A 20222-nucleotide genomic window follows, 5' to 3' on the forward strand; every position below is an offset into this window, starting at 1 on the left:
GTCAAATCGGTAAGAAATTTAAAAAAAAGTTATTAGCCCCCTTTTAAAAATTGTGCATCAAAAGATTTTACTAAACTAAATCAATAGTAGTGCCACACCTGATTGAAAAGTCCAAATTCAGCCTTGCCACACGTTTTCCAGTGACCCTCTGAGTGAGGGTGTGTGTGAGAGTGAGAAAGCGTTTGAGAGAAAGATGATTCAATGTGCCACCTAGTGGCCATTCTGAATTCTAACAAGCAAAATACGCTGAGTATACAAAACATTATGAACACCTGCTCTTTCCATTTTATAGACTGACCAGGTGAATCCAAGTAAAAACTATGATCCCTTATTGACGTCAGTTGTTAAATCCACTTAAAACAGTGTAGATGAAGGGGAGACTGGTAAAAGGATTTTTAAGCTTTGAGACAATTCAGACATGGATGTTGTATGTGTGCCAGAGGGTGTGGGCAAGACAAAATATTTAAGTGCCTTTAACAGGGTATGGTAGTAAGTGCCAGGCACACTGGTTTGTGACAAGAACTGCAATGCTGCTGGGTTTCACACTCAACAGTTTCCCATATGTATCAAGAATGGTCTACCACCCAAATGACATCCACCCAATTTGACAACTGTGGGAAGCATTGGAGTCAACATGGGCCAGCATCCCTGTCGAATGCTTTCGACACCTTGTAGAGTCCATGCCATGACTAATTATGGCGGTTCCGAGGGCAAAAGGGCTAGTATTCAATATTAGGAAAGTGTTTCTAGTGTTTGGTATACTCTGTGTACATGATAAGAGAATAAAGCGCATCACTTTTTAAAACTTTCTGGTCGCATGATTTCCTTTAATAAATTGAACCGAGAAAACACATATTACAAAATATCATCTTTTACAGTCACATGGTCACATGAAACCCCAAGCCAGATCTCTTCCCAATTTCTCCCTTCCCAAAACATAACAAAGGAAACAAAACCATGGACCATCTTTTTAACATGTAACTTTGTCTTTAAAGTAGAAAATAATCACACAAAAAAACATATTTGCTGCACAGAGTTATGCAGGGAGGCAAGAGATAACACAAGGCTATCAGAGATCATCAGGGAAAGCTTTGGAGAGGTGTTTGTGTGTGTGTGTAGGTCTATAGGTGTCCAGTCACTATGGGGTTGGGTGACCGGCTTGCTAGCTGTGACCAGCGGGTCAATGAAAGACTAGTGAGTATAGTAGAGCAGTTAAAGAGACGGTGTCAGAGTTTGTGTTTTCTGACAGGGTGTAGCAGAGGGAGTATGAGGGTTAGAGAGGCACATGTACCGGTTCCTAGAGAGAGAGAGCGCGATCAAGAATCAACATTTTCATTTCTACATGGGAAAGCTTACTGAGGCTGACGTACATAGATTGAGCGAGAGAGACAACAAGGGGAGATAGGACTGAGACCCAAATACCTTATTTTACAGTACCTTTGGCCAAGGACACACAAGGTATGCTTATTCATTTGGAGCCATGCCTTCTCTTGTTAAATGTGCCTTCCAGAACAGAAGAAACAACCCAACTCTTCCGTGTGGGCAAAGATCATTCAGGGGTTGCTAAGGTCACAAAGGAGGCACACGGTGGAAAGTCAGGAGCCAGCGAGCATGATGAGACTGACTGAGTAGTTAACTCACTCTCAGTCCCAGTGTTTTACATCTGTACCCCCAGTTAACCACCTCTACATTTCAGACTTGTTCTTTGTTCCACCGGTGTCATACGTAGCAGACAGCAACCCCCACCCATTGAAACGCAGATGAGAAGCAGTGAGGACACCAGACTCCAAAACCCACTGATAGCCTCATCGTTAGAGGGCACTGCAGTAGACGTAACAATCATTTGAGTTGTAAATTAAACAACCAAAAAAAAATCACAGCTGATCACATTCCATGTGTGGACCTCGTTGGGAACCAACTTCTTCAGCAAGTCAGGAGGTCCAGGAGGGGTGATTGAAGGGTGTGTTAGTGATTGAAGGGTGTGGAACTTTGTCCCACCCCCAGGTCTAGAACCCTCACCAAGGCCCAACCCCAGTCTGTCTGTCTGTCTGTAGTGGGGCTTAGTTTGTCCTTTAGCCAAACCAACACTGTCCATCTTCACAATAACATCCTCAAAATATCCAGACCCAAAGACCTGCTCTTTTCTCCAGACTAACAATCTCACAGCCATCTACCTCACATCTTCCAATATACACAACCTGCTCAGGTGACCTGCTCTTCTGTTCCCACCTAGAGAGACTGGTCTATAGTATCATCATTATCAGTACAGTAGGTGTCCCTGGCTCCTGTCCCTGTAGGTCGGCCCACTGTACCCCAGGTCTCTAAACAGGCCTAGCCAGGATCAGCGAGCGGTCCTGTGGGCAAAGCGGAGGTCCTGGTCCTTGGGGAACTGTGCTGGGATAGCAGAGGCAGTGGGTTCCATGCCAGTAGGAGGCTCTCTGGCAGGGGATGGTTTAGGGGAGTCAGTTGTCCAGGCAAGGGGTGGCTGTCCCCGGACAGGGGTGCCCACGGCGGGGGAGTGGTCCCTGCTGCGCTGGGTCCCAGCCTCTGGGTCCTGCTGGGAGATGAGCTGCAGCAGGGCGGCTGCCACCGCTGGGCTGATGTCCTGACCGGGCCCAGGCTGGGGTTCAGAGCTGGGCTGCTGCTGGCCAGGAGAGAGGAGGGCTGAGGGTGGAGGGCCAGGCGGAGAGGGGGGACATCGCTCGGAGGATGGAGGGACCTGATTTGTTCCGATCCGCTGCTTCCGCTTGGTGACTGCACAGTCTGAGGGGGACCAGAGAAAACAAGACAGTCAATCAGGTATTTACAAGAAACACAAAAGCACACGCAGTTACAGTGAGATTTCACCCGGACATTTGTGCCATCATCTACACTACAGACACATTTGTATTCAGTTCCCTTTAGTGAAATGTCCCAGGTAAGTGTTTGTGAGTGGGGTCTAGACAACGGACAGCTGTATCTCCCACCGTGGCCAGCAGAGGGAGATCATGTACCATTCCTACCGCTGAATCCTCACCATCCAGTCAACAATGTCCTTTCAGTTGGATAAATGTTTTCAATAGGCTACTGTAGAATTGGATGAGTAAAATGTGTAGCTGTCATGGGTTGATAATGCTACTAAATACCACAATTGTGATGCTAAATGTCCATTCTCTAAATGAGTCTGGAAGTGTGCCACCTACGTTATTCCTCCCCCCTTGGTTCATGGTATGTTATAAAATCCTTACGTGGGTGTTTAATGTGTACCAACATTTTTGAATGTTGGACAGACAAGTTGGAATGTTGAGAGATGATGGAATATCAAAAGATCTCATGGTGACCTAGATAATCGACATAACATTTATTCACACACGTATGTGAACAACAGAAGAAAGACGCAGGACATGGGGGGGGGGGGTCTTTATAACAATAATAATTGATTGGACTTTTCAAGACACCCAAAGCACTTTACATAGTAGAGGGGGATACTCACCTCAGGGTTTGTTCAATCCTGACAGACACTCAGTAATATTTCAACAACAATATGAGCATGGGTTATTATGGACAGGGAGGGGTAAAACCTGAAGTTTGGGTTTGGGATGACGCTACAGGGAGAGAGGTGCGTAAAGCTCCATGCAGGCCATAAAGCTGAGACAGAGAGAGATGTCTTCTCAGTCTGCTGTCATGGCTACCGGGAAACACTGCTGCTACAATTGTTTCCTAGGCAACAGGGTTGTTGCTTTAAGTGCCAACAGTAGGGCGACTACAGATACAGACCACAGAGGAGAGCGCTTTACTAGCGTTGGATGATTCTGAGGTCTAATGTAAAAGACAACATACAAAAATAAAATTTAAAATGTGTGATTTAAATAAAAGTTAAATGAAAGACATGCAGGTGAAGTCTAAGGTTCAAAACATTTATTTTTGCTTGATAATTTATTAGACTTTCTTCATAAAAATGTGGACATTACAGACTGGTTTTGAATCAATATATTTTTATGGAAGGAAGAACAATCCAAGAAACCTGCTTTAACAAATGGAGAAATGAGAGAGAAAGAGGGAATGGGAAAAGAAAATGTGGCGATAGAGGCAGGAGTGAAAGGATGAAGGGAAGAGTGCAGTGTGAACCATTTTCTTTCTAACGCTGTAAAACTACAAACCTTCTCTTAGTTTACATTCACACCAATGAGAAAAGTCCTTGTGCCCAAAGCCCAGTCCATGTGACCTGGGCCGTCCGAAGCCACTCTGGTCAGACATCTTGAGGACTTGCCAACTTCATGTATGGTATGTTTCCACCTATGTGTGACTGAGTGGGTGAAAGTAGCCTTTGAAGTGGGAGACGGGTGAGACAGACAAAAGGTGGGTGGAGGGGGGTGAAACTGTTGGTGAGAGGAGGGGGGAGAGGTGGTGGGTCTAGACAACATAAAACTCATCTTCCTCAAAAAAAATTTTAAAGTAACCGTGGAATCTTTCTTTCGATTTGCCATTTAGTTAAGATCTTTCATCTCATCAGCTCGTTTATAAAGTAATTTACAACTGCTTTATGGTAAGCAGAAAAATAACTGATGACAAGATCCGCACCATGACAAGATCGTCCACCAGTCTCCTGTGAGATCCCCCTGACCCAGTGCTCTTTGCCCCGCCCCCTAGAGACTGAACCCAGACTTGCCCTTGCGGTCAGCAGTGGAGGCTGACGAACCGCGAGTCACCGCCTCCTCTGATTGGACGCCATTGCTCTCGTCGCCTTGCTCAACCCCCTCGGCCTGCGGCTTGATGAGCTGGCCCAATAGGAGGGCCAGGAGGTTGGTCTGGTCATCCTGGCTGAGGGGCGGCTCGCTGTGGTGCGGGGAGGGATCCTGAGGCTCTGGGGGAGGTTCGGGGGGCTGGGACCTAGCCGGACCCTGGTCCTCTGAGGCCCCCCGGTGGTGGGAGGCCTCGGTCAGGGCAGACAGGGACTGGCTAAGGGTCTCTAGCTGCTGCTGGCTCTCTGGGTTGGAGGAGACGTTGAGGAGCTGGGCCATCTGAGGCAGGCTGAGGTCTGTCTGTCTCTGCAGCAGGTTCAACAGTACAGCCAGCTCTGTCTGGTTCAGCTGCTCCGCTGCAGCACCCAGGCCTGATGGGAGAGAGACAATGGTCACACATACTGTAGACAGCAGCCTGCTGAGAGCGTATGGAGACAACATGTGTTCACATTATAGACTTACAACAACCCTTGTCTACCTGTGCAGCCACTATCTAACCAAGGAGATATTTGGATAAGGGTATGTTCTTCTATAGTAGCGAACTGTGACTACTGTGTCTGCCTGACCTGCTAGCTCATTGGCTGAGATGGCTGAGGAGGGTGGTCTTCCCGGCGGAGGGGGTGGGGCTCCAGCTGGGCTGGCTTGGGGCCGGCTGTTCTCTCCACTGGAAGCCCCCGAGGGGTCCTTACGGGGCACTTTGGGCACAGGCACATCCTCGGGCAGCCCGCTCTGACGCTGGCGCCGCCGTTTCTTACTCCACAGCTCGTGGCAGTCCTGCCAGTGAGGGAGACTGGAGAGAGAGAGAGAGAGAGAGAGAGAATGATAAAGAGGCAAAAACAGGGTGATGAAAGCATGAGGGAGAGAAACAGAAAGAAAGGAAAAAGGTAAATGTATGGGAAAGAAAGCGATAGGGGTGTTGGGTGTGACAGAAAGAAAGCAATAAGGGTTTGGAAGTATGGTGGTGGATAGTTTGAGGTTGTTCTCTAGATGTAATGGGCCCAGGAAAGGACAGGGCAAAGACGAGGTCCTCACTTGGGTGGGGACATCTTGCTGGGCTCCACGTTACACAGGAAGTCACTATTGAGGGCCTGTTCGGCCGTGCAGCGCCGCGCAGGGTCAAGGGTCAGCATGCGGTCCAGCAGGTCCAGGGCCTGAGCAGGCAGACTGACAGAGAGAGAGAGAGCGAGAGATTAGAGCGTGCGAGTCAAACAAATAGCATCAACAACTGATGTACTGCCACAATTATCAGATTGATGAAAGAAAATCCAGTGGTGTCCATGTTATGTTACATACAAGGCAAACTCCTCGCGTAGCCGTCGGCGGTACTGTTTCTTGGGCTTCATGGTGTTGAAGTAGGGCAGCTTGATGACGTCAGGCCAGGCAGCGGGACAGGGGCTCCCACACAGACGACTGAGACAGACAGGGAGAGAGTTAGAGCTGTGGTAAACATGGACTGTATCCCAGATGGCAACCTATTCCCTATATAGTGCAATGCTGTTGACCAAGGCCCTTAGAGCTCTGGTCAAAAGTAGTCCACTATATAGCAGGGGTATTCAACTACTATTTGAGAAGGTCCAGTCCCACAAATTTCCTAGGCAGCAAAGGTCCAGATGGGCAGTCATTTATCAGTGTAGTAACAAACCCCAACCTCAAAACCCATACGACCCGAAATGGTTCACACCCCTCTTGTTGGCGAAGAGAACATACTTTAAATAAGCAAATTTCCTGCAATTCTACACATTTTGCCATTTCTTATGTGTGTTCATATGATACCCGCGTGACTCAAAAAAATCTAAAATGGGGGACCAATGTGGGTCGAGGCCCCTGGGCACATCATTTGGCCATGAAAACTACAAGATTTAGGTAGTTGGTCAACTTACCTCTCTAGTTGACATCAACTGGACATTTATGACAAGTTAAAAACAGCTCTTTAAGATCTGTCAGTGAATAGCATAAGAGGAAACCTGCCCATGCCCTTCCAAATTTACAAATCGCACTCAACAGCAGTAGGTTGAAAGCCCGAAAAAGTTCCAAAAACAAAAGAAAGTCAGGACCCGCAGTCCGTATTGACCCCATTCTGGGTCTGGACTGCGGTCCGTATTGACCCCATTCTGGGTCTGGACTGCGGTCCGTATTGACCCCATTCTGGGTCTGGACTGCGGTCCGCCTGTTAAGTAAGGCTGCCATGTCAGACAGGATTTTAATGTGGCGATGCAGTCTTCCAGGCAGCAGGGGGCAACAGCAGCATACCTGATCAACTCTAACTGCAGCAGCTCCTGATTGGCCTGGAAGATGGGCTTCTTGGTGAACAGTTCTCCCAGAATACACCTGTGCACAAACAGTCAATGGACAATGTTGGCAACTCACATAAAAAAATTTAAAAAAAGATTTACAAATCTTGAGTTAGGATTTGTTAAGAGTGATAATTCTTTGCCAGTCCTTAGATTTAGAGCTCCAACTACTTCAGTCAAAATGATATAGCAGTTTTATAGTGACACCATGTGGAAAAATAAGGTAAGTGCAATCTGTTTCCCTACGTAGAGCATGTTTGATTGGAGAATGAGTGTGAATGAAATGTGTCCAGGTGCATGGCGGTGTGTGTGTGTGTGTGTGTGTGTGTGTACTAACCCGCAGCTCCAGACGTCAATGGCTGGAGAGTACCTCTCCTCTCCCAGGAGGAGCTCAGGGGGCCGGTACCATAGCGTGATTACTTTATTAGTGTAGGGTCGACTGGAGAGAGCAGGGAAGGGAACATTCAGATATAACACGCAGATAGAGTACCTCTACTCTGCCCTCCAGTTCCCAAACACCCACAATTCATCGCTCAACAATGGGCTGAGGGAGAACCTCTTTATACAGGACACAGCACCACCTAGTGGGGAATCATTGGAATAGATAGGTGTTTTCATTCAGACTGCCATGGCAACAGATGCCTTTTCTCAATTGGATTTGCTCAACTCCAGCGTCCTCTCTCTCCTCCGTCTTTTCTCGCTTTCTTTTGAAGAAGGTCAAAGGTAATCGAGGAGAGGTGAGGGAACATGGATGAAAATGTGCTTGTATGAAATGAGACTCCTCCACTCACAGATCATGAGGCAAATTAGGTTTACATGGGTGGATCCCAAAATAAATGTGTAAAGTGATAAAAACGAAATGAAGTTTGTTTAATAGATAAAACGATAAGTAGCATATTGTTTGTGTGCATGCTTTTCTCCTCCAACAAAACAAAAGCGGACTCAAAGGGGGTGTGGCAGATATCAAAACTCTTCCGTGAAGGACTCTGGTAGGATACACATCCTCATGAAAGGTGACTATCAAGGAGGGAAGGACACTGTTCCGGTCACCTACTAAGGAATTGAAAATTCCTCCACCACTTATCGGTTTCCGTGTCACAGAGGTCGTCGGACAGAGGAGAGAGGGTGGAGGACGGGCTTTTTCCCCAAATGAGAAAAGGCCAGTGCGAGGGTCACAGTTTAAAACCGTTTGAACCAGAGGCAGGAAGGACCTCTGACTTTATGATGATGTCATCGTTGCTCCGAAGCAACTTGAGAAATCCAAGTCTCACCTTTCCTCCGAGTTGTAGAGGCGGGCCAAACCGAAGTCAGCCAGTTTGATCTGACCACTGCACAAGAAGAGAGATAAAAGAAGTTAGAGACAGAGAATCAAACGCAATAACATTTCTACAGCTGTTAACTTACACAACCCTAACTAAGTGAATAATTCAATCAAAACAGCGAGATAGAGGAAAGGGCATTTGAATTCCCATGGTAGAACGTTGCACATTGAAAGAAGCACCGATCGAAAGGAAAAACCGAATCCTACTATCGCTACAACAATCATTTCAAACAACTCCCTGTGCGCTCTACTAAAACCACACAAACTGCTACCGTTGCTATAACCATAACATCCTAGGTTAGTGTGTCCATTGTTTATATCAGAGACCGGCAAAGCTATGCTTTTCCCTGCTTGGGGAACTGCTTACATTAAAAAGGTAGACTCAGCGCGATGACGTAGCTGCACAAAGTAAACAACAGCAGTGGGTCAATTTCCACGACAACTAAGAGCGTTGAAGCGCGAGGCTGAAGTCGGCCACTGTTTTGGTCCCGTGGCAGCGTGAGGCGCAGAGACACTCTGTGTGACAGGAAAGTCTTGCGCCCGCGCTCACCTCATTATCTGCGCTGCTGCTCGTCATCTCGTTGAGTCTACCTTTAAAACTAGCACCGCGGAACTGGATCATTTTAAAATGGACAGTGAACCATCTCAGCGACCGGCCAGCAACATCTCACGGACCGGGCCATGGACCTGGGGTGGAGAAACACTGTTCCTTCCTCCTTGTGAACCTATTAGTGTTGTTACGATACCATCATTTTACTAATGATATGATACGGGAGGGGGGGGGGGAATCAGTGGCCTAGCATCCTGTTCACCCCGTCTCCCGGACAATTGTCAATGAAACTCACACTTCTACTCAATACAACACATTGCATTTAGCTGCATTGAACGGCTGATTTGCTCATATTTGCAAAGGCCTACCTGTGATTTGGCTGGAGGAATAGGAGGAAGGAATAGACATGCATAATGATCTGCATGTCATTGTAGCAGTAAGGGGAAAACGCTGCACGACACATTTACTCTTCAGTTAACACAGACACAGTCCCTCACACACACACCGTCTCCCTCTCTCATAAACACACACCAGTCTCTCACTCACAAACACACACACACACACTGCTCCCAACTTTTAAAACGTTAGGCACCAAACAGAATTTAAGGAGCCCCAGAAAGAAATAGACATTTGATATAGTTTAGTCTTACATTAGGCCTATATGAATCTAGCCTTGAAGCACATCTCTTGAGCAGCAGAGCCGTTTCCTTTCTTCCTGTGCCAATCAAATTAGCCTAAAGCTACTGTCAAGTTACCAGGTTGTTAGCTAGCTAGGTAACATGACTGAACAAAGTTAGCGACCCCGGATTAGTTTAAAAAAACTAACCGCGACACGGTTTGTGAAATTATATAAAATGCGCTAGAAAGACAAAAAAGTATCTCTGGTAATATTGCTCAGATGTTTTGCTGTTGTTGCAGTTTAGGCTAGAGACAAGCCGTTTTCTTTGCAGTCAAGCTGCAAGCATGCCTGTCGTGAAGTGGTGCTCCATTTCCCCTCTCTGACACTCAGAGGCTGTATGACAGTGAACTTGCAAAGTCTACTCTGACTGGCCGGTGTGGCTATAACAGGCGATGAAATTACACAATGTAGCAACATTGCTTGAACTGCGCGCTGCTCCAATGTAACACACGTACAAAACTAACAGAAGACATCAGGGTCTGCATCCTCGCTCGCCATCACGGCTAAATTATATTTGAAAAAATAATGGAGGAGTAGATGAGCATGAAGAGGGGATGCTGAGAGAAAGAAGCAGGTGAGTGAGGGCTGGTAGGGGATGCTGAGAGAAGCAGGTGAGTGAGGGCTGGTAGGGGATGCTGAGAGAAGCAGGTGAGTGAGGGCTGGTAGGGGATGCTGAGAGAAGCAGGTGGGTGAGGGCTGGTAGGGGATGCTGAGAGAAGCAGGTGAGTGAGGGCTGGTAGGGGATGCTGAGAGAAGCAGGTGAATGAGGGCTGGTAGGGGATGCGGCTGCCTGATTATAGCTGCCATAAGTGATACGAGCATGAAAGTGAAGTGGACATTATTGGACCTGTGCATACAAGAGACTAGTGGCTGATGCTTAAATTCAACTGACTTTATAAACCAAACTGACTTTCTAAAGAACCTGCTGCCTTTTATATCGGTAGGGCTGAAAGACTCAGTAGTATCATAGGAAACGGTACTACGGTATGTTAAAATGTTGGTATCATAAGTAATCCTGACGTTTTGGTACCGTGATATTACCATGCTACACTAGTACCTGTTGTTGAGCAGTATGTTGGAGCACTTAATGTCTCTGTGCAGGAAGTTCTTCTTGTGGCAGTAGTCCAGTCCCTCCATCAGCTGTCTCATGAAGCTCCTCACGTGTTCCTGGGAGAACTGACACAGCCCCGACTCCAGCAGACCCATCAGGTCATGATCCATGTACTCAAACACCAGGTAGAAGGCACCTGACGGGACAGGCAGCAGTAAGGGGGATGCGCATACACACGCATACAGGCACAGACATACACCAAGCAACCCCCCCCCCCCCCCCCCCCCCACACACACACCTTTGTCCTTCTTGAAGTCCAGCGCGTCCTGTTTGTCTGTGACGATCTCCTTCATGTTGACCACGCTGCGGTGGTTGAGCTGGCGGAGGATCTTGATCTCTCGGATGGCCGTGATGGGGAAGCCCTCCTTCTCATTGTCCAGACGCACCTTCTTCAGAGCCACCAGCTCACCTGGAGGGCAGGAGAACAACATGAACGTTACAGATTACGTCACTGTCCAATGTAGGGGGTGGATGAAAACGTCAGTTTTATGGTGCCAACTCCGTCGATTGTCCCGATCAGCAGATTAATAAATGTGCTAAATAAAAACACATTTGTCCAATGTAAACGGACGCCCAGCGGAAATGCGTCTTCTGCTTAATTTCAAATCCCTCTGAAAGACACACATAGAGAGGCTGGAGCAAAGGGGACATGGGGACATGGGGAGGCGAGATCAGTCACACCCCGTGGCAAACACACACAATGCAGGCGTGGTGATCCTTTGAGCCTCTCTCAAGAACAACGACACACAGGTATGTCAGTGGAAGGGGCAGCACACGGGGCTCTCACCGGTGTCTTTGTCCTTGGCCTTGTACACCTGGCCGTAGGTGCCCTCCCCGATAATGCCGATGATGTCAAACTTGTCCACGCAGCGTTTGCCCCAGTCGCTCTGTGTCTGTTTGCGTTCGCCATAGCGTGGACAGCAAAACCTAGACAGGAGAGCCGAGGAGACTTGCTATTAGGAAACTTTTACCTCACGGAATAAAGCCCTTGATGATAACTTTATACTATCTTATGCTTATTGTTTCTTTCTGTTGAAAGGAAATAGGCTGCGGTGGGAGAGGAGGGCTGTGGAAAAGAGGAGTGTAGAGAGGTGGTTCGGGGTGATTGATAAGGAGAAGGGTAGGTTAGGTTGAGCAGATAGGAACTCACTTTGGTCTCTTCTTTAGAGCAGACAGGGGTGGAGGTGGAGCTCTGTAGACGGGGGACTGAGGGGGCGAGGGGTCTCCTCCGGCCAGCGTGGGGGGCAGCGGGAGGTCGATCAGAGACGGCCGATTCCGCACCTCTTTCTCCTTCCTGGAAGACCTCTGAGGAGGAGTGGACTTCTTCGGACTGATGGAGGGAGAGAGAGAGAGAGAGAGATAGAAGGTAGAGAAGGAAGGAGAGAAAAATAACATTTCATTACTCCTCCGCATCATCATTTTTCTAGTGAGTTTCGATTTTCTTTTCCTTATATGTCTGTAGCACAAATGTATCCCTACAGAGCATTCAGGTAATCTGTTCAGAATTCCAGTACTGTACTGCAGGCAGGTGTGTGTTTCAGAGAGATTGACTGTTGGGTGAAACCTGAGCCTAAGGTATAGGCCTAATGACTGTTCTGTTGATGACAACACGTTTGCCAAGCAACAGGACTGGGGAGAGGAGAGTTGTGTGTGTGTGCAAGTTTCATGGCTTACCTGTCCTGGCAGTCTCCCACTAGCATGGGTGGTAAAGGCAGGGGGGGCAGAGTGGAGGTCTTGTGGATGGGTGTCAGGCGGGCAGGGCTGCGTGTGGGCATGGGGGCAGGAGATTTGGACTGGGGGGACGACAATGAGGAGGAGGAGAGCGCTGTGGAGGGTGCGAGGCTGGCCTCAGTCTGGCCCTGGGGTGTAGGTGGCTGAAGTTGGGTGACAGGGGTGGAGGGCAGAGGGGGTGGAGGTAGTGGGGTCGTCTGACCGGGGGGCAGAGGGGGTGCAGGAGATGAGAAGGCGGAGGGTGGAGATGCAGAGCCGTGTTCTTCCCCAACAAGAGTGTCCTGGGGCTGGGGTGCACTGAGTGGAGGCTGGAGGTCCGCGGCTTGGACAGAGTCTCTCTCAGGTACCCTCTCGGGCTCAGCTTTAGGGGGGCGTGAAGTGGACCCCTTGGTCTTGCGTGAGGAAGGGGGAGGGGAGGGGGGGCGAGCTGCAGCCACCGCAGCCTGGCGCTCCTTCTTCCTCCGGCTAAGCTCCGCCCCCAGGCTGGAGTTGAGTGGCAGGCGGGAGGAGGGTGGGGAGCGGCTGGTGGGCCGGCTGCTGTGAGACCCGGCCCCCCCAGCAGAGGACGAATGCTTCTTGTTGCGAGAGCGAGAGGAGGAGCGACGGGAAGAGGAGAAAGGCGGCGAACGACTCCGGGAGCGAACTGAGCGCCTGGAGAGAGAGGGAAGATGTTAGGAAAACAATAACTCCTTGTTGGCTGCAAGTTCTCTCTCTCTCTCTCTAAGTTGGGAGTGAGCACCAAGAAAGAGGAACTAGAAGGGAGGCCATTCGACATTACTGGGGCATTGTGCACTTGTGTATTAAGGTGTTAATAAAAACAACAAATGGCACGTCATTGCAAACGATAACTACCGAACGTGTGTTACGTTTATATAATGAGATAAGACCATGCGGCAAGCTCACTCCACAGCTAGCTTGGCATTTCACCAATTGTGCGATCGAATTGGATCCTTTTCTATAACAACTGGTTTGTAAGTGGTCAACTGGCAGTCACGTGTGTTGGCGAGGCAGGACCCTGATTCAAGCTCAGTTAGAGGCAAGTTCAGGGAGGTAGTGCTATTTGCTAAGATAACTCATTTTATGTGTAAATGCGGTCAGTGTGCTGTGTCTCCTTCCATATAAGCTACACTTCCCATTCCCTTAGTCAGCATACAAACATACAATTAGGTCAGTCAGGGGGACAAACCTTAGGCTACTTTAAGTTCAGACTAAAGCAATGTGTGTACAAACGTCCTCCAGAAGTCGACTGGTCTTGTGAGTTAACCTCAACATTCCTCTGGCATTAGGCCAAATAGCTTAGGGACATAAATTCAAACACCTCATCACCATACATACTTTTGATATCCATCAAAGTAACCCTTATTCAAATGTGGGAGACGTAAGATGAAAAGTATGACGATTCTGAACATACTTAAAAGGGCTACTTCGGGATTTTGGCAGAGTGAGCTAAACTCATCAAGACCATTTTTATCTTTGTGTCCAGTATGAAGGAAGTTCCAGGTAGTTTTGCGAGACAATGCTAACTAGTTAGCAATTCTGCTAGCGCTAGTTAGCAACTTCCTTCAAACTGCATGCAGACATAAAAATGGTATCCACAAGTTAATCTGACTCTGGGAAAGTAGATTTATATTTTTTTATTTTACTAGGAAAATCAGTTAAGAACAATTTCTTATTTACAATGACGGCCTCATAAAGGGCGCTTGGAAGAAGATGGCACTGACAAAAATAGTTAAGTATCCCTTTAACTGCGGAGACAACATTCAGATTCAATCATTTGTTTGAAGGTTAGGAAAACAAATGAACTAGTAGCAAGTGAACATGTCCCTGAGTATGAAAACTTATAAAAGTCTACAAACTAAATCTAAAATGTGATTATTATAAGTTAATAACTGGGACATTGAAGTTAATTAGCGAGACTAAACAAATAGCCTACAGTTAGCTACAGGCTCGACTGGCACCCGAGTGACGCAGCGGTCTAAGGTACTGCATCTCAGTGCTAGAGGCGGCACTACAGACCCTGGTTCGATTCCAGGCTGTATCACAACCGACCGTGATTGGGAGTCCCGTAGGGCGGTGCACAATTGGCCCAGCGTCGTCCGGGTTAGGCCCGGGATAGTCCATCATTGTAAATAAGAATTTGTTCTTAACTGACTTGCCAAGTTAAATAAAGGTTAAATAAAATAAAGACTACACCAACACGATTCACCAGCAGTATCTTTCAACAGTCTACTGACAGCAGAGAACCTTTTAACGATCACTATGGAGGGCCTAGTTTTATCGTACAGCTATGCCCCCTCCCACCAACAGAAGCTCAAGGTCCACTCTCTGATGCAACACAAAATCAAAATGGCTGAATGTCAACAGCCTAACCCAAGGCTCTCCAACCCTGTCCCTGGAGAGCTACCATCACCCTGCTGTCTGGCTAGTGTAGTCTATCCCCCAACCAATGCCCTCTCCTGCTCCAAAGACCACCACAGCTCCTCATAGGGTTTCCCTAGACTGGAGCACACAGGCCTTGCCTGTTTGTCTGTCTGAGCCCAATGTGATGCCTCTCCTGACTTCCATAGGTTTCCCTTCCCCCTCTACATCACATGGCAACATCACATCATGGCAACACAAGGCAACAACTCCCTGGCAGAAAAAGCCCTGCATGTCACACAGACACATCTGAACATAGAATCAATGTCTCTTCCCTGACCATAGTTTTAAGTAGCCCATGCAGGACATTGCAACCTGGCCTAGCCACCCTGAGGCTAGGACCACAGGAGAGGAAGCTGCAGGTACTGTCTGTTACCCATGGCTCAATCCTCAGCTGTCTAAAGCGCTGTCTCGACCACTTACGACTTAAAGGTGCAATATGCAGAAATCTCTCCGCCATTTCCTGTTTGCTAACATTCTAATAGTTCACCTAATTTCAGTTTGTGACAAAACAAGCAATGCATCATTGTACCAACTAAAGTTGCTGTGAAATATTGTCTATAACCCAAAATATTGTATTTTCAGCTGTTTGAAGCTGGTGTACAAAACCAAAAGTAAAAGACGCAAAAACTAAACTTAACAGGAAGCATAGAAATAGCGCACATAGAACATATCTACTGCTTCTTAAACTTACTTTCGATGAGAATTGCAGATCTATAACTCACATTTCTATGTGAATTTGGTCAGGTCGTCCCCAAAAAATACATATTGCAGCTTTATCAAACACACAGTACAAGCACCTCCTCAGCACACAGACAAAAGGGGGTAGAAAACAAACAGTAGAAACAGTCAGAGTGGACATGGTGTCTCCTCCAGTGGCCTGGCCCTGTTCCAGTATGACCAATGAGAACATCAACAGTAACAACACCAGTTCATTATCACGTTTGGGGCCTTACTGGGCCTTAGTAAAAAGGCTCTTTGGGCATTTGTGAGAATCAATGTGTGTTAGACAGCACTGGTGAATATGCCTCTGTGTGTGGAGGTGCATGCCATGCATACAGTGAGTGAATAACCGACAGATTGGGTGGCTAGTAGTAGCCCATAGCCCATGTTAGTATTAGGTTGTCTCAAATGACACCATATTCCATTTGTAGTCCACTACTTTTGACCAGAGTCTCGTGGGGCCTGGTCAAAAGCAGTGCTGTATAAAGGGACTAGAGTGCGATTTGGTACGTATTACGCAACTAGCATAAATGTGAATGTGTAGATGAGGCAAACTGAATGGAAGGTGCCTGGGCCAGGCTAGAATACTCACCGGGACACAGGGCTAGCGCTGGAGGACCTGCGGTTACCATAGGGACTGATGGAGCGTCTCCTGGAGTAGGGGCTGTCGTCTCGCTCATAGCTGGAAGACCTCTGCCTGCTGGCGTAGGGGCTGTCCGACCTCTGCCTGCTCCGCCTGGACATCTCCCTGTAGGGGCTGGGGCTCTGTGGGGCCGGCCTGCGTCTCTGGTGGTGGTAGCTGTCCACCTCCTGGCTGTAACCACCGACCATGGGGCTTCCATTACCCCCTCTCCTTGGGGGGCTGGGGGACTGTGTAGGGGCTGTTACCTTCCGGCGAGGGCTCCCCCTGCTCGAGGAAGGCTGCCCCTTGCCCTTAGGGCTGGACTTGTGGCTCTTTGAGGACTTGCGTTGGCTCCTCTCCGTCCGGACCTTCTGAGAGGCAGAGGTGCTCTGGCTGGCTGTTGCATCCCCCCGCCCCTCACGCCCCTCCCGTCCCTCTCTCTTCTGTGGCTTATCCTTGCGAGACTTCCCGGAGTGGCCACCCTCCTTGCTGCGAGATGACGAGGAGGAGGATGTGGTGCTTCCCACACTGGCCGCAGTTTGGGCCTGGGAGGAAGGGGGCAACTCTCCACGCTTTGGCCCCAAGTCAGCCTCCAGCTGACCCTGACGTCGTGACCCGGAGGACAGGGATGCTACAGAGGACAGGGAGGCCACCTTCTCCTTGACTTTCCCAGAGCTCCCTCTCTCACGGTCTTTGCTGCTTTTTTTCTTGGTACTCTGACCCCCTTCCCCAGAGTCTCTAACTTTGTTGGGATCCTTTGACTTTTTGCGAGAGTGTCGGTGCTTGTGTTCCCGACCATCTCTACCAACAGCCCCGCCCCCATCCCCTTTACTATAATCTGGGACAGGTTCTAACCGATCCCCAGACCCTCTCTCAGCTGGCGGGTCCGAAAAAGTATCCGAATCGGAACTTATGTCGTCATATTCTACCAGCGGCTTCACGGCGCCAACGGAAGGAGGCGCTGTGGAGGCGAGCGCAGAAAAACCAGGGCCCTGAGCCACCTCGGACTCACGTCCATGTTTGGCTGATTTATGCCGTTTGCGCTTGGAAGAAGATGGCACTGACGACTTTGACTGGAGGTTACCGTCCTTGCTCGTCATGTTGCCCGCAGAGGTATGAGGCAGGACCAGGGGCTGGTGTAGCCCGCTGTTGCTGCTCGTTGTTTGAGGCGGCAGGGCAATGCTACTGTTGGATTCCGGCTTCCTCTTGGTCCCATGGTGTCTATCCGACCCAGGCATTCCTCACGTCAGCGGCGGAACCTCTCCCGAGCGTGGGCCTCTGTAGCCGAGATAATACATTAACGGGAGAGTAGTACTCAGAAATCCGGTAAAATGAGATCCAGTGTTCTAAGCAAGCCGACAAATAGAAAATAGTCTGCCCAGGTTTAGTCCTCACGCATTATCCAAGTCGTTCGGAAGCATGGTTTGTCAAAGCAGAAAAATTAAGGTTGCTAGTGCCAAAAAACGCCACTAAAATGAAGGCCTGTGCATTTAGCTAGAGAAACTGGCTGAAAAGGCCTAAACAATAAATCGGAGCATTGTGCGCCCTTCTCCGTTTCTATTTGGCTAGCTAGCTCTGTGTAGCTAGCATGCTGTTTGGTAAAAAACGAAAGAAAAAAAATAAGTCCCTTTTCTTTTAGATTCCCTTGTCCGGTGCCAAGCTTAGTTTAGGTGTTATTGTTCCTTAGATTTACGGTTTTGGAGTTCAATAAACAAACAGTTAGCCGTCATTAACAGCCGATGTTGTTTCTCGAACAAAATGAAAACTTGACCCGGTTGGTACTGTTTACATGGTCCCTTTTAATATAATTTTATCTCTTGTTAATTTGATATTGATCAGAAATTATAGTATTTTCATGTGCAGTAGATGTTCCAGTTTATTTTTAATGGCTCTGGGAATCAACCAGGCCTATCTTTAGGGCGATGATAGTGGATTTAATAACATCCACAGCCCTGTCAAGAGACGACAACCGCCATTGTGGCTCCTGTTATAAATTCTGCAACTGCGCTCTTATCGTTATCGCCCTATGACTAGAACCGGAAGTCTCGGCGGCTGTCATTCTTCATGGTAGCTCAGCAACAGCCTATCCCAAAGCGCTATCCAGGGAGCTGCACCGCCCTTGGCGAGACGCAATGTTTCACCTGTAGAGGCCCTATTAAATATAACTTTCTTTCCATGAAAGTCAACATTATTGTTTTCCAACTAGATTAGCTGTCTTGTAAATAATTTAAACAACTTCATAAGTTGACAACAAAATACGGAACACAAAAACGATACGGGTAGAGTAATGTGTTTTTATTTTATTGAGAAATTAAACAAAGTGGTCATAGCCCTGTGCAGCCGTCCAACGAGAATCAGCTAGCTATGATGTGTAAGTACAGATACTGAGACCCTGCTGTCGCAAAACATAGAAAACTGACACGAACCGACTTAAAACATATGTATTTTTTTTATCACTCAGTGGTGTCACCTAAAAAAACACAGCACTCAGTGGTGTCACCCCAACAACCACACAAATGGTAACCAGAGACCAACTGTTGCTTCCATGAGGTATCAGCACATTCAATAATTATTTAATTTTGCTCCATAATAAATCAGTGCAGTGCTCAACATTAGACAGTTTCTAGTAGTAACGCCAATGTTAAATAAATACTAACTTATTTTTTTCAACACTAATGTTATCGTAGACCGGTCTCCACCATCAGAGACTTGTGTTATGAAAAAGTATCCATAATTGTATGTTGAAACATATAGTACATTATCTAACCGATACCTCCATTTCCAACCTGGACTCAAGGGTAGACGTAACATAGTCAACAAAGTCCGGGACACTCAAATTAGTATAATATGTATTAATTTGCGGATGTCCATCGTCCATTTCTATGATTTGTTACGAATTTGCAATACATATGAGATGTTACTAATTCCAATTTGTTGTGGCTAACGCTAATGTTAGCTAGGTGGCTACGTTAGCATTAAGGTTAGGATTTAGGGGAAGGGTTAGCTAACATGCTAAGTAGTTTCAGAGTAGTTAATTTTTTTGGTGATTTATCCATTATTTAACTAGACAAGTCAGTTAAGAACAAATTCTTATCTTCAATGACAGCCTTGTTCAGGGGCAGAATAACAGATTTTTACCTTGTATGCTCAGGGATTTGATATAGCAACCTTTCGGTTACTGGCCCAACGCTCTAACCACTAGGCTACCTGCTGCCCCAAATGTGTAAGTAGTTGCAAGGTTGCCAATTAGGTAAAATGCTAAAGTTGTGCGTGATTAGATTCGAACACACAATCTTTGGGTTTTAGACCTTTGCATTAGCTAACATGCTAAGTAGCTAAAAAGTAGTAAGTAGTAGCTAAAGTTGTGCGTGGTGAGATTCGAACACACAATCTTTGGGTTCTATACCTTTGCATTTAGCTAACATGCAAAGTAGCAAAAAAGTAGTTATAAAGTTGTCCGTGATGAGATTTGAACACACAACCTTTGGGTTGCTAGATGTTCTTGTCATATCTACCCCAACCAACCACCCTCCTTTCGTTTTTACTTTCTGTAACAAACGGATTTTAGTTCACTATGTTACGCCTAGTCTAGGAGACCAGCCTGCCATTTCTCGACCAACTACGCTTGTCCATTGCTGTGTTCAAAACCACTTGGAACCCGGAAAAATATGAAGGCAAATCATGACGTTTGTTTTCTTCAGGTTGGAAAGTCAGAGCTCTAGAAAGAGGCCCGAGTTCCTTAGTTGGATGATTGATCAAATGGGTTTGTTCCAGTCAGACATACTTTTATTTCGGAGTTCCCAGTTGTTTTGATGCACTAGTCGGAAGTCGGAGATTTCCGAGTTCCCAGTTGGTTTGAACGCGGCACATGTCCCGGATATATGACGTTACCAGCTGGACGTATGTGCATGCGACGTTGGAAATTATAGCCAAAGTATATTCCCTCTGTTATAAAGACATTATGTGTAATCATGTTGTTTTCCTTATACTGTGTGAGTCGACAATATGAATCCAGAAAGAACTGCAACATGATTTAAAGTACAATGGCTCAGCAT

At 47.4% G+C, this 20222-nt stretch overlaps 1 protein-coding gene across 1 annotated transcript; it reads right to left on the minus strand.

Annotated features, from left to right (window-relative positions):
• Positions 1-806: 806 nt before the first annotated feature.
• LOC115197659 (cyclin-dependent kinase 12) lies at positions 807-18184 on the minus strand. Its single transcript, XM_029759406.1, has 14 exons — positions 16138-18184; positions 12348-13055; positions 11824-12003; positions 11461-11600; positions 10912-11082; positions 10620-10809; positions 8284-8340; positions 7350-7451; positions 6972-7049; positions 6015-6131; positions 5754-5885; positions 5288-5511; positions 4649-5092; positions 807-2763 (listed from the first exon to the last, which is right to left on the minus strand). Exons 1-14 carry the CDS (start codon positions 17403-17405, stop codon positions 2342-2344), a joined length of 4233 nt encoding a protein of 1410 aa, XP_029615266.1. The 5' UTR covers positions 17406-18184; the 3' UTR covers positions 807-2341.
• Between the last annotated feature and the right edge of the window lie 2038 nt (positions 18185-20222).

This window comes from Salmo trutta, chromosome 1 (assembly GCF_901001165.1).
Source record: "Salmo trutta chromosome 1, fSalTru1.1, whole genome shotgun sequence".
Taxonomy (NCBI): domain Eukaryota; kingdom Metazoa; phylum Chordata; class Actinopteri; order Salmoniformes; family Salmonidae; genus Salmo; species Salmo trutta.

Bases quoted from the DNA above. Each gene is read 5' to 3' on its own strand.
- LOC115197659 (XM_029759406.1), bottom strand. From the start codon at position 17,405: ATGCCTGGGTCGGATAGACACCATGGGACCAAGAGGAAGCCGGAATCC. The intron at 11,083-11,460 runs GTGAGAGCCCCG...CCTGCCCTCCAG, and splicing joins GGCCAAGGACAAAGACACCG to GTGAGCTGGTGGCTCTGAAG. The intron at 8,341-10,619 runs GTACTAGTGTAG...CTTCTTGTGCAG, and splicing joins AACATACTGCTCAACAACAG to TGGTCAGATCAAACTGGCTG.